Source organism: Gastrolobium bilobum, unplaced genomic scaffold (genome assembly GCF_033153095.1).
Source record: "Gastrolobium bilobum isolate Gb01-03AN ecotype WA unplaced genomic scaffold, APGP_CSIRO_Gbil_v1 utg10155, whole genome shotgun sequence".
NCBI classification, from domain to species: domain Eukaryota; kingdom Viridiplantae; phylum Streptophyta; class Magnoliopsida; order Fabales; family Fabaceae; genus Gastrolobium; species Gastrolobium bilobum.
In genome coordinates, this window is record NW_026899528.1 from 73,368 (window position 1) to 85,914 (window position 12,547).

At 37.7% G+C, this 12,547-nt stretch overlaps 2 protein-coding genes across 2 annotated transcripts; both read right to left on the reverse strand.

The window, feature by feature from the left end:
- Positions 1–8,792: 8,792 nt before the first annotated feature.
- On the reverse strand, positions 8,793–10,981 carry LOC133290944 (uncharacterized). The gene is made up of 6 exons (XM_061489107.1): positions 10,850–10,981; positions 10,314–10,372; positions 9,818–10,205; positions 9,585–9,724; positions 9,324–9,417; positions 8,793–9,284 (listed from the first exon to the last, which is right to left on the reverse strand). Exons 1-6 carry the CDS (start codon positions 10,979–10,981, stop codon positions 8,793–8,795), a joined length of 1,305 nt encoding a protein of 434 aa, XP_061345091.1.
- A 143-nt stretch (positions 10,982–11,124) lies between these two features.
- Positions 11,125–12,414, reverse strand: LOC133290945 (uncharacterized). Its single transcript, XM_061489108.1, has one exon. It carries the CDS (start codon positions 12,412–12,414, stop codon positions 11,125–11,127), a length of 1,290 nt encoding a protein of 429 aa, XP_061345092.1.
- Positions 12,415–12,547: the final 133 nt, after the last annotated feature.

The following is a 12,547-nucleotide window of genomic DNA, read 5'->3' on the forward strand; positions in this document are numbered from 1 at the left end:
ATCGGTTACTCTCTTTAAATGTGATTGGTTTGATAACACGTCACGTGGGACAAAAGTTGACCAGTATGGAAATGTTGAGGTCAATTGGTCAAGTAGTTATGCACTTGGCTACGACCCATTTATACTTGCTCAACAAGCGGAACAAGTTGTTTACACATTATACCCTACTTCCCAACAAGGGTGGAGAGGAGTTATCAAAACCAAAGCCCGGAATATTATCCCTAAGTCGATGGAGTCAGACTCAAATGATGTGACTGATCCATTTCAGGATGATGGGGAACATGAACTGCCTGTAAATGTTGCAGAGGATGATGTGCCAAGTAATCTTTTTGATTCCGCTGGAGAGTTAGAGTTAATTCCTGTTATATTCGACAATGAGGAATCAGACGATGATGAACAAGATATTTATTCAGATAGTGAGCCTGAATTCGATGATTATGAGAGTCCAGAGGAAGGTGGGCAAGAAGAATTCGAAGAACAAGAATCGTCTGACTGATTTCAGTTATTCTTTCTTTAAGCTTATCTATTGTACTAAATACATAATTTTTATTCACAGGCCACATGTTATATGTATTATACAATTATGTTTTATGTTTTTTATCTTTTAGGATCTCTGAATGGTGTATGCATATTACTGACAAATGGATGGCCATAGTGGTAGACGTCGTATTGTATACTTATTATATTCATATATATTTTTGCATTATGTTTATAAGTTTTCACAGATGGTTCATACGGATGGGCGGACTGGTAGTAATGGTAATGTCGGTAGAGGTCGAGTTACAGGCCGTGGTGGCAGAGGAGGTAGGACGACACCATCTACCCACTCTGGTAGAGGTCGTAGAGCTTCCCCATCCCTCCTTCCACTTCAGATAGGATCATCACCATCTACCACCGACTCTATTATGGGAAGTGCGGGTATTCCTCACACTCCCTTTGACCCGATGGGGCCGACACAACAGGTTAAGTAAACCATCATTTTATGATTTAGATATATATTATAGTTTCTTTTAAGCATCTATGTACTAATTTCTTTAATGCTTAATATTTTTTCCATTTTGCAGGCTGCATCCTATGGTAAAGGTCGTAGAGCTTCCCCATCCCTCCCTCCACTTCAGGGAGGATATGCTAGCCGACTGAAGCCTAGTAAGCGGCCCTTTACCCAGGTTGACAGTGTTTCTGCAGGTAAACTCAATGCATAGTTAATTCTTTTATATTTTCAATCTTTATTCTATTAATATTTTATTTTAAACATTTAACTTACTGTTTTATAATAATGTATTTGCAGATGAGCTTAAAAGGATGAAGGTGTCCCACTCCCAGATTCAGGAGCAATTGCATGCTACGACGGAGGAATTGCATGCTACGAAAGAGCAGGTAGCTCAGCAAGCAGACTTTATGAAGCAGCAAGCTGACATCATGAAACAAATGCAGGAACAACTCCGACTTTTAATGCAGGACAAGGAAGCCAACTGCAACAAGTTGAAGGGACCAGCGCCGGATGATGACCCTGATGATGATGATGACTTTGCTAGGACTTTAGAGGCATACTAGTTGTTGTTTGTATGTTTTACTTCTTTTAGGACTTCAGAGATATATCAAATATTTTTTGTATGTTTTATTTTGTTTAGAACTTTAGAGACATTTTAGTTGTAGATTTGATGGTTGTTGTTGTTCACTTTTGTTGATATACTATTTAATTTTAATTTAATTGTTTATCTAGTATTTTTTTGGATTTCTGTTGCTCAATTTATGTATTTATGTTCATTTGGAATCCTTGTTGTTTACAGGAAAATTAACAAAAGTTTAATACATTTTTTTTTATTTTAATTCCAGAATTTGTGGCAGAAATTTTGAAAATTCCCTTGCAAAATTCGTAGCATTTTGCGAGGGAAAATCAAAATGTTCCCTTGCAAATTTTGCAACGAAAATTTAATACATCCCTTGCAAATTCTGCTACGGAAATTTGCGAGGGAAATTATACTCAAAATTTCCGCCGTAATCTGCGAGGGAAAAACACTGTAGATAGGTCTGTTGTTTGCGAGGGAAATTTACTTTTTTACAAGGGAAGTTTTCCGTTGCAATTTGCGAGGGAATTGTCATATGACAAATTTCCCTTGCAAATCTATTTGCGACTAGGGTTTTAGAGAGGGAAGGTGTTCCCTCCCAAATTCCGTCGCAGACATTTTTTGCAAGGGATTTTGGCTGTTTTGCAAGGGAATTTGTCCCTTGCTGATTGTGAATGTTCAAGTAGTGAGGTTGAGAAAGCACCAAGACTATTTAAGATTCTTGTAAAATTTCATTGTATATCGATTTCTCAGGCACTAGCTAGTTGGAAGTTTTGAGTTTAGTGGACGAGCTACATCAGTCTTGACGTAGCCCTCTATTGGTTTGAGGAAGGATGAGGATAAATCTTTGTGTTTGATCTTCTAAACTTTAATTTCTTTAGTTTCTAAATTTGATTCTTTGTTTGCAACTTTTTCACCTCTAATACAACTCTGTTTTTGGGTTAAAAAGGGTTTGATTTTTGTTATTTAACCTTTTTTTTTTAAGAAAAGGCCTTAGAGGAGTAGGTTTCTTGCAAAAGAAGTAACCACAATTCACCCTCTCTTGTGATGTAAAGTCATTCTTATTTAACACCTTTTTTTTCAAAGCAGTTAGGGTTGGCGACAGATGAACCATATGACAAGGAAGAAAAGATTGAGAGGAAGAAAACAAAAAAAAATAAAAAAAAATAAAAAATAAGTGGGCATTAAAATTAAAAAATACAAATATAAAAATAGAATAAAAATAAATGACCGTAAATATAAATAAGAGAAGAAAGACAAAAAGTAAAAATAAAAAATAAAAAAGTAAAGAAATAAATAAATAAAATAAATAAAAGAATAAGAAAAAATTAGAGAGGAAAAAAATTTAAATATATAGAGGTAAAACAAAAGTAAAGGAAAACGACCAAAAAGGGACTATTGAAACAAAGGACGAAAATGGGTCTAATCGTCCATAATGCTAATACCTATCCTCTAATTTGTACTAAGACACATTGTCTGCCAATATATATCCCACTGTAATAAGTCTTGTTTTACTACTTTCTCCCGACTAAGTTTTGCTTGGCCTCTTCCATTCTTTGTGACAAGCTCTTGGTAACAAACTTATTTCTTACGGGAGTATCTAGGGGTCTTTATATTATATGAAAAATCACCTCAATCTATGTTCACTCATATTTTCAACCACTAATACTACTACTACCTTTCTTCGAATATCTTCATTTCTCATCTTATCCATCCTTGTATCACAACACATCCACCTTAACATCCTTATTTTAGTTACTTATTTTATGCTCATGTTGCCTATGTGTTAGCTAACATTCAACTCCATAACAATACAAGCCTTACTGCTATTTTATAGAACTTTTGTTTTAACCTAAGAGGAATTAATCTTGCGTTCACACAAAATCCTTGATGCACTACACCATTTCATCCACCAAGCTTTTATTCTATGGTTTATATCATCATCATTCTCTCCACTCTTCTGCAAGATTGATCCCATATATCTGAAAATATCTTTCATGAGTACCCTTTGTCCAAGAAAATGCACAGAATCATGATCTCCATATCTTACCAGAGTAAACTCACATTTCATATACTTAGTCTCACTTTGACTTAGCGTAAATCCCTTGGCAAAAAAAAAAAAACGAAATATAATTATTTTAATAAAAATTATGGATACATAGTTTTTTTGAACCAATTTACGAATCTATTTCATCTAGTTTCGTCCAATTTAAACCAAACGCGTCTCACCCAAATTAAACGAAATAACCTAGGGAGTTTCACCCAATATAGCCGAAACTAGTCTTGCTCAAATCAGGCGAGATGCAGCACACTAATAAGGGATGCGTAGTAGTTGAACGGTAATATATGTGTTGCGAAATCGGCAAGTGTACCGTTCGTTTCAAGTAATAAGTTATAAGTAGAGTATCGTCTCCACGAGGACTGAGGCACAAAATTTATTATAACTATTCCTTCCTTGTCGGATAGATAAAATTGGTTTAAAGAACAATTGTTGTTTGTGAAAAACAAGAACAAATTAAGAAAGTAAAAATAGTTTCCAAGATTCTTTTTAAACTCAAGAACAAAAGATTAATGATTGAGAAAATATTTAAGAAAATATTGCAGTAAAGAGAAACAAGCACCTTTATGATCCCCGCCTTGTAACCTGAATTAACGTTTACATTTAATTATGCAATTGATCAAACGATGCACTATCTTTTATTTAATTCGTTAAGCCCTAATTCCTTAATGACTTTAACCTTATTAACTCTATTAAAATCCTAATCCCTTAGAAATCCTTTTTCAAGTTAAGCCTTAGTATCAGTGAATCTTTAACGTTTGCGATTCATGTAGCCTATCCCTAGTGCATACATGAACAATTATCTTGCCTTTTGTCAGGAATTAGAATCACAATATTCCTATTGAAAACCCTAACCCTCGCAATCCTAATAGATTGATCGGTTCTAGAAGAATGATGAAGAACAAGACAAAAGAATCTCAATTGGAATAATTAAATATAAATTTAAGCAAACTACAAGGGTTCACATTAAGGGTTGTGATCCTTACCACAATAAATGAAGACTAGCCAAACATAATCATATCTGACAAATTAAAGAAGGAAAAAGAATTCATAAAAGAATAAACCAGAAGACAAAGAAGATGAAGAAGAAATCTTGAATCTTCAACTTCTCTGAGTGTTAATGCTCAGGCTTCAATCTTCAGAGCTTCCTCTTAATTTTTGTGTTTTGTAATTTTTTTTGGCTAAAAGGATCCCTCTTTTAGGGTTTATGCTTCCTTTTTATATCCAACATTCCCCATCAGGTCATATTCTTCTGAGAGATTTGATTTAATTTCTGTTTTTAGCAACATCCACAAAATCAGGGACTGCACTCGCGACGCCCGCGCGATCAGTGCCAATTCCGCGCGATCAACGTGGTATCCACGCTAGCTGCGTGAAAAGACAGTGAGTTTGGCCATTTATCCTCCTTCTTGGCGCGATTAGCGTGGTGAGGCAGTGATCATGGCACGATCCGCGCCATTCTCACACTGTTTGCGCGAGATGATTGTCTGCAATAGCGGCTTTTTGCATACTTTTCTCCTATAAAAACGTAGAATCATAGTGAGAGTATGCTTGAAGGTGGATTATCAATAATTCCTTAAAAATAATAACTTGTATCCATGAATTGCTGTCAAATCCTTGTTCTTTTTACTCTTAAATATCTATATGCTGAAGGCAGATCAAACAATTCCCAGATTTAGATATTGATGTCCTCAGCAATAAATAAGATCAAACATTAGGCAACAAGGATTATGTCTGTGAGAAGAATTTATGTCACTTATGCACATTTCCACATTGAAGAACTCCAGAGTTATAATATGCCAGGCATGAGTGAATTCAGAGTTGAGAATTTTAAGAATCACTTTTATACAGGGAATTAGAATCTAGCTCAATCATTCCTTACCAAGATATTCACTGCACGCGTCACTCTTGTGTATTGGGTTTAAATCCTAAATCCGTCAGTGCAATAAGACTACCATAGGCTTGATCCTATTCTTAAATTTCTAAAGATGAGGAATGTATAAGACATGCATAATTAGATCCAAAGGTCTTTGCAGGGTTATAACTTAGCTTAGGCTGGGGTAGGAATATTTAGGAAGTGGCTAATTTTTATTGTGTGTGAGATTGAAACACAGATATTTGTTTTCAGGTCGTTCATACTGAGACACAATTTCACTTAGTTTTTTCCTTTCTATTCATACTTTTCCTTTTTCTTGACCTTTTCAAGCTTTTTCATTGCTATGCAAATTTCATTTTGTTCATTTTCTCTTTTGTCCCAAGCTTTTACTTTCACAATCACTTAACTTCCGTTAAATTTTTCCTGAATTTCTACAATCATTGTTTCAATCTTGTTCAAGGTGTGTTAACAGAAAAATAAGTTAAGTGTCTTATGGTTGAATTCAACAAGAACAACAGGCTAAAGCTCAAAGGTGATAGCAATGGAAAACTTTAGGGGTAAGCTATTTGGCCAAGTGGTTAACAAGAACAGAATTGCCTTTATCATTTCAATTTATGCATGCATTACAGAGAAACAGATCAAGTTCTAGAGTATTATCATAGTGAGGTCTCTCTAAAAAAAATTACTGTATAGGCTCAAACCTCACGGCTATGCAATCAAACTAGAATCTAAATTGTCATTTATCATAGCACATCATTTTCAACTCTCAACAAAGAATTCAATCAGGCGAGCAATAATAACTCATATAACTTCAATGCATTATTCAGAACATTTATTCATTATGACTTCTCACACAATATCCTATATGCTCTCTAAGATTTAATCATCTTATTGAATGAGTAGCTCACGAATATCCAGGTATGTTGCTCAGAGAATTTCTTCCATCAAAACAAAAATAACAAAACAAATTGAGACAAGAGGTTCAGATGTCTCTCCTGATTCAGAAATTTTTTTCTGTTAGATGTCTTTTCTGTGTGGTTCCTCTGTATCACATATAGTGCGCCCAATTCCCAGATTTGAAAAATTGTTGTCCCTAGCAATAAAGATAAACTAGTCGAAGAATAAGAACTTCTGCGCAGTCAAAACACATTCACACTGGTTAAAGCATGAATTCAAAATAAACTTAACAGGCAACTAAACTTCATAAAATCTCAATTGTCTCAACATAAAACAGAAATTTTAAAAACATAACCAAAATAACAATAAACTAAAGATAAAAGGTGGTGCATGGTAATCAGTCATCAAGCCACGACTCATCTATATCGTCCCCTCCAGCAGCCTGAGGTGTCTCTGTATGCTCTGCTGCTGGCTCAGAAGGAACTATAGGCTCAATGGGCATGCAAGGAGCTGGTGACGGTGGAAAGTGTGGTTGAAAAGAAGACGTATCCACTCCAGTGATTTGACAGATGCCCTCTAGCATGTGTGTCCAGTAGTCACTCTGTATGCTCAAACGGTCAAGCTGTCCCTGCATGTTCTGGATTTGTCCTTGCATAGTCAGGATAATAGGGGAATCTGCATAAAGATGCTGAGGTGGTGCTGGTCTCTGAGGTGCTGTGGATGTGGTGGCCTGAGATGCTGCAGCAGTTGGAAGGAGGTGCTCCGGATGTGGGCCATAAGGTTTATGAGGCCATATACGTGGGCTCTTCGTATTCAGGGAGGAAGGGGACATCTCTGTAGCTCTAATCATCTGCTTGTTCCGTGCATCTATAAGCATATCTCTGTAAGTAGCAAATGTCAGGGGTGAGACGACCTTCACATCCATAGGCTCCTCTGATGGTATCTGAACTCCAGCTTGGATGCATAAGTGCATAATCAGAGATGATGTGCAAGGAAAAATAGTCATGCTTATCATAAGGATTTTTGGGTAGAACCAACTAGCAACACCACCACTCTTTTAATCAGGAAATAAACACAAAGAAGAGAAATCTCTTACCTTATCGCCAGCCATAGTGATGCAAATGAGTGGTGAAAATAACCCACTTTGAATACCTTTGCTTGATTGAGTACGGTTATGGTGAACTAAGGCTATGAAGGAAAGGGAGAGGTTTGGCTTGGTGGTTCGGTGGTTGTGGAAGGTGTGGGTTATATAGAAGAAAATGGAAGGGGAAATTATAGTGAGGGAAGGAAGTAACAAGGATATGGAGAGGTGATTGAGGCATGGGAAAAGGTAGAGGAAAAAGTGGGGGGGGGGGGGGGAAGGGGAATAGGAAATGATAATGGGGAATGAGGGAAAATGGGGCGTGGGTTGTGGGTTTATCTTGAAGGTGGGAGGTAGGGTTATTTTGAACAGAAATCGCCGGCGTAATTTGCGCCACTACCACGCGAATCGCGCGACTAAACAGTGAGATGTAGAAGGAATCCATGCAGTTTGCGTCAGTCCTACGTGTTTGGCCAAGCTTATTCAATCCACGCTGATCGCGCCAAATTGACGCTACTTGCATGGATAGGAAGTAAGTTCCGGACATATTGACGCTATTGGCACCATGTCCACGCGGTTAGCACCCCATTCACGCTATTAGCGCGAATTGGCAGTGAAGAAGTGGAATGGACTTTTTAGGTGACTCAGTCAGCGCCAAATTAGCGCTATTCGCGCGGTGACTTGAATATGAAATTGCACCATTTATCTTATAACTCTACGACTCTAAAAATTAAAATTACTGACTCAATCTTGGGTTTCCTCCTAAGAAGCGCTCATTTAACGTCACGAGCCTGACGAGAATAATATAAGCTTCAGGTGAAGCCAAAGGGACAGAAATTGTGTCCATATTTACTTGTCCTCCATGGTATAATTTCAATCTACACCCATTGACCTTGAAAGGTCTTTCAGTATTGAGAGGGGAAATCTCAATTGTACCATATGGAAATATCTTCCTAATAACAAAAGGACCTGACCAACGAGACTTGAGCTTACATGGAAACAACCTCAGTCGAGAGTTGTATAGTAATACCTGTTGTCCTGGCTCAAACTCTTTTGGTTGGATTTCTTGTCATGCCACTTCTTTGTCTTCTCTTTGTAAATCCTGGCATTCTCATAGGCTGCCAACCTGAACTCATCCAGCTCATTTAATTGCAGTAATCTTTTATCATTAGCTTTTGATGGTTCAAAATTCAAAAATTTAGTAGCCCACAAAGCTTTATGTTATAATTCTACAGGAAGATGACAAAACTTACCTTACACCAGTTGGAATGGTGACATACCTATTGGTGTTTTGAAAGCGGTCCTGTATGCCTAGAGTGCATCATCAAGTTTCTTTTCCCTATCTTTCCTTGAATTTCCTACCTCCAAAATCCTCTTCAGCTCTTTATTTGAAATTTCTACTTGTCCACTGGTCTGAGGATGGTATGGGGTAGCCACCTTGTGAGTGATGCCATACTTTGTAAGCAAGCTTTCAAATTGTTTATTGCAGAAGTGAGTGCCACCATCACTGATGATCGCACGAGGAACTGCAAAACAAGTGAAAATGTTCTTCCGCAAGAAAGACACCACCACTTTTGCATCATTAGTAGGTAAAGTGGCAGCTTCTACCCACTTGGACATGTAGTCCACAACAACCAAGATGTATTGGTTAGAATATGACATAGGGAAGGGTCCCATAAAGTCAATTCCCAAAACATCAAACAACTCCACCTCTAATATAAAGTTGAGGGGAATCTCATCTTTACGGGATATGTTTCCCGTCCTCTGGCACTTGTCACATTTCTCTAAGAACTCTCTTGCATCCTTGAAGATTGTGGGCCAATAATATCCACTTTACAACACCTTCTGTGCAGTCCTGTTGGCTCCAAAATGTCCTCCGTAGTCAGATGCATGGCAGTGCCACAGAAGATCTGGTACTTCAAATTCAACAACACACCTACGAATAACACCATCAGCACATTGAAAATAAAGAAAAGGGTTATCCTAGTGATACTTCCTTGCATCATGAAGGAATTTCTGTTTCTGCTGCCAAGTAAGATCATCAGGCATTAATCCAACAGCTTTGTAGTTTGCAAAGTTCACAAACCATGGACTCATAATAACCGCATCACTTGCTCATCAGGAAAGGACTCATTAACCTCTATTTTAGGTCCTTCTTGCAAGTCCTTATCTTGAATCCTAGACAAGTGATCGACAACTTTATTTTCCACTCTAGCTTTGTCTCTGATTTCCAAGTCAAACTCCTAGAATAGGAGCATCCAACGCAACAAACATGGCTTTGCATCCTGCTTGGTCATCAAATACTTAAGAGCAGCATGGTCAGTAAATACGATTACTTTAGAACCTATCAAATAAGGCCTAAACTTATCTAATGCATAAACTACTGCTAACATCTCTTTTTCAGTGGTGGCATAATTGACTTGTGCCTCATTAAAAACCTTGCTAGCATAGTAAATAACATGCAATAATTTATTCTTACGCTGACCAAGTACAACACCCATTGCATATGCGCTCGCATCACACATGAGTTCAAAAGGGAGACTCCAATCCAGAGCCGTCAGAACAAGCGTTGTGGTAAGCTTTTCCTTTAGCACATTGAATGCATTGAGGCAGGCTTCATAAAAAAGGAACTCATTTTCCTTCACTAACAGTTGGCTAAGAGGCTTTGCAATCTTTGAGAAATCCTTAACGAATCTCCGATAAAAACCTGCATGGCCTAAGAAACTTTGCACACCATTAGCATTAACGGGAGGGGAAAGTTTTCAATTAACATTAACTTAGCCTTATCAACTTCAATTCCTTTTTCAGAGATTTTATGGTCTAACACTATACCATCTCACACCATAAACTGGCAGTTTTCCCAGTTTAAAACCAAATTGGTGTCCTGACATCTTTTCAAAACTTTAGCTAAATTAACTAAGCATGAATCAAAACAAGAACCAAAAATAGAAAAATCATCCTTAAATACCTCTAAACATTTTTCTACCATATCAGAGAAAATAGAAAACATACAGCTTTGAAATGTCGCAGGCGCGTTACAGAGGCCGAATGACATCCTTCTGTAGGCAAAAACTCCAAATGGGCATGTGAAAGCCGTCTTCTCCTAATCCTTTGGTGCTACTGGGATTTGGTTATAGCCGGAATAACCATCCAAGAAACAATAAAAGGCATGTCCGGCTAACTTTTTCAGCATCTGATCAATGAAAGAAAGGGGAGAATGATCCTTAATTTCTTGTAGCATCGTTCAGTCTTCTGTAGTCCACATACATCCTCCAACCAGTGATAGTTCTTGTGGGGATTAACTCATTCTGCTCATTTTTCACAATAGTAACTCCTCATTTCTTTGGAACTGTCTGTACTGGACTTACCAATGCAGGGTCAGAAATTGGATAAATCATTCTAGCATCCATGAGCTTCACCACTTCTTTGCGGACTACTTCCTTCATTGTGGGGTTTAGTCTTCTCTGAGGCTGTCTCACAGGTTTAACATTGTCTTCCATCAGAATCTTGTGAGTAAAGAAAAAAGGATTGATACCCTTCAAATCAGAAATAGACCAACCAATAGTTGTCTTGTGCTCCTTAGTACTTTCAACAGCTTATTCTCTTCATCCGTAGACAACTCCTTATTGATGATGATATGGTATTACTCTTCATCTCCCAAGAAGGCATACTTAAGAGTTTCAGGTAACTCTTTCAATTCTGTTTTTGGTACTATTGTAACTAAGTCATTTTCTTTCTTTTCTAGCACCTTAAAAACAACTTCTAGCTCTTCTTGTGGAGTGGCTTCATCTTGAGCCTTCAGCTCTTCCTCGAACTCTTGATCATCAATGTTCTCTTCCTTGACCACCTCTTCCAATACATCAAGTCTGAAACAATCACTTTGGTCAGATGAATTCTTCATAGCATCAAAAACATTGATAGTGATTGTCTCATCATTCATCCTCAATTCGATCTTTCGTTGTTCTACATCAATCATAGCTCGAGCTGTAGCCAAGAACGGTCTACCCAACAGAAGGGGTATTTCACTCTCCTCCTCCATGTCCAACACAAAGAAATCGGCAGGAAAAATAACCTTGTCAACTTTAACAAGGACATCCTCGATGACTCCATTAGGTCGTTTCAAGGAATGGTCAGCAAGCTGTAGAGAGACCATAGTTGGCTTCAATTCAGTAATTCCTAATGACTTACACACCGATAGCGACATCAGGTTGATGCTTGCTCCAAGATCACAGAGTGTCCGACCAATATTAGTGTTGCCTATCGCAATTGGGATGTTGAAACTCCCAGGATCTCGAAGCTTTTGTGGGAACTTTTTCTGTATAATGGCACTGCACGCCTCAGTAAGTGCTACTGTCTCACAATCCTGTAACATATGCTTTCTAGACAACAAATCTTTCATAAATTTAGCATAGTTAGGCATGTTTGCTAAAGCCTCAGCAAAAGGAATATTAATATGCAACTTTTTAAACATATCTAAAAACCTGGTATATTGTTGCTTCTGTGCATATTGCTTGAGCTTCACAGGGTAAGGAGGTTTCTCAAAACGAGAATAATCAGTCATCTTCTTCGGAGTTCCAGCAGGTTGCTCCTTTTCCTCACCTTTTTGCTCTGGCTCTTCAATGCTTGCAGGATCTTCCACTTCTTTTTCTGGTTCCTCATTGATCTTTTCCTTCACCGCCTTGGGTTTCTCTTGAGGTGTGACCATAATACCACTCCTAGTTATAATGGATTTGCAGTGCTCCTTCGGATTCACAATGGTATCACTCGAAAACTGCCCCTGAGTTCTTTCAGCTAGCTTCCTAGACAATTGGCCTATCTGATTCTCCAAGTTTCGGATGGAAGCATATTGGTTCTTATGGTAGGCTCTTGTCTCATTCATAAAAGCATCAGTAGTCTGGATATGATCATTGGTAGTCTTAGAAAGTTGCAACATTGATTTTTCCAATTCAGATGGCTCCTTATGTGGAAGAGGATGAGGTTGTATGTAATTATTGGATTTGTAATCCAAACCTTCCCCTTGAATTCTCCTTTTAAAAGTTCCTTCCTTGAGCACTATTATGATTCCT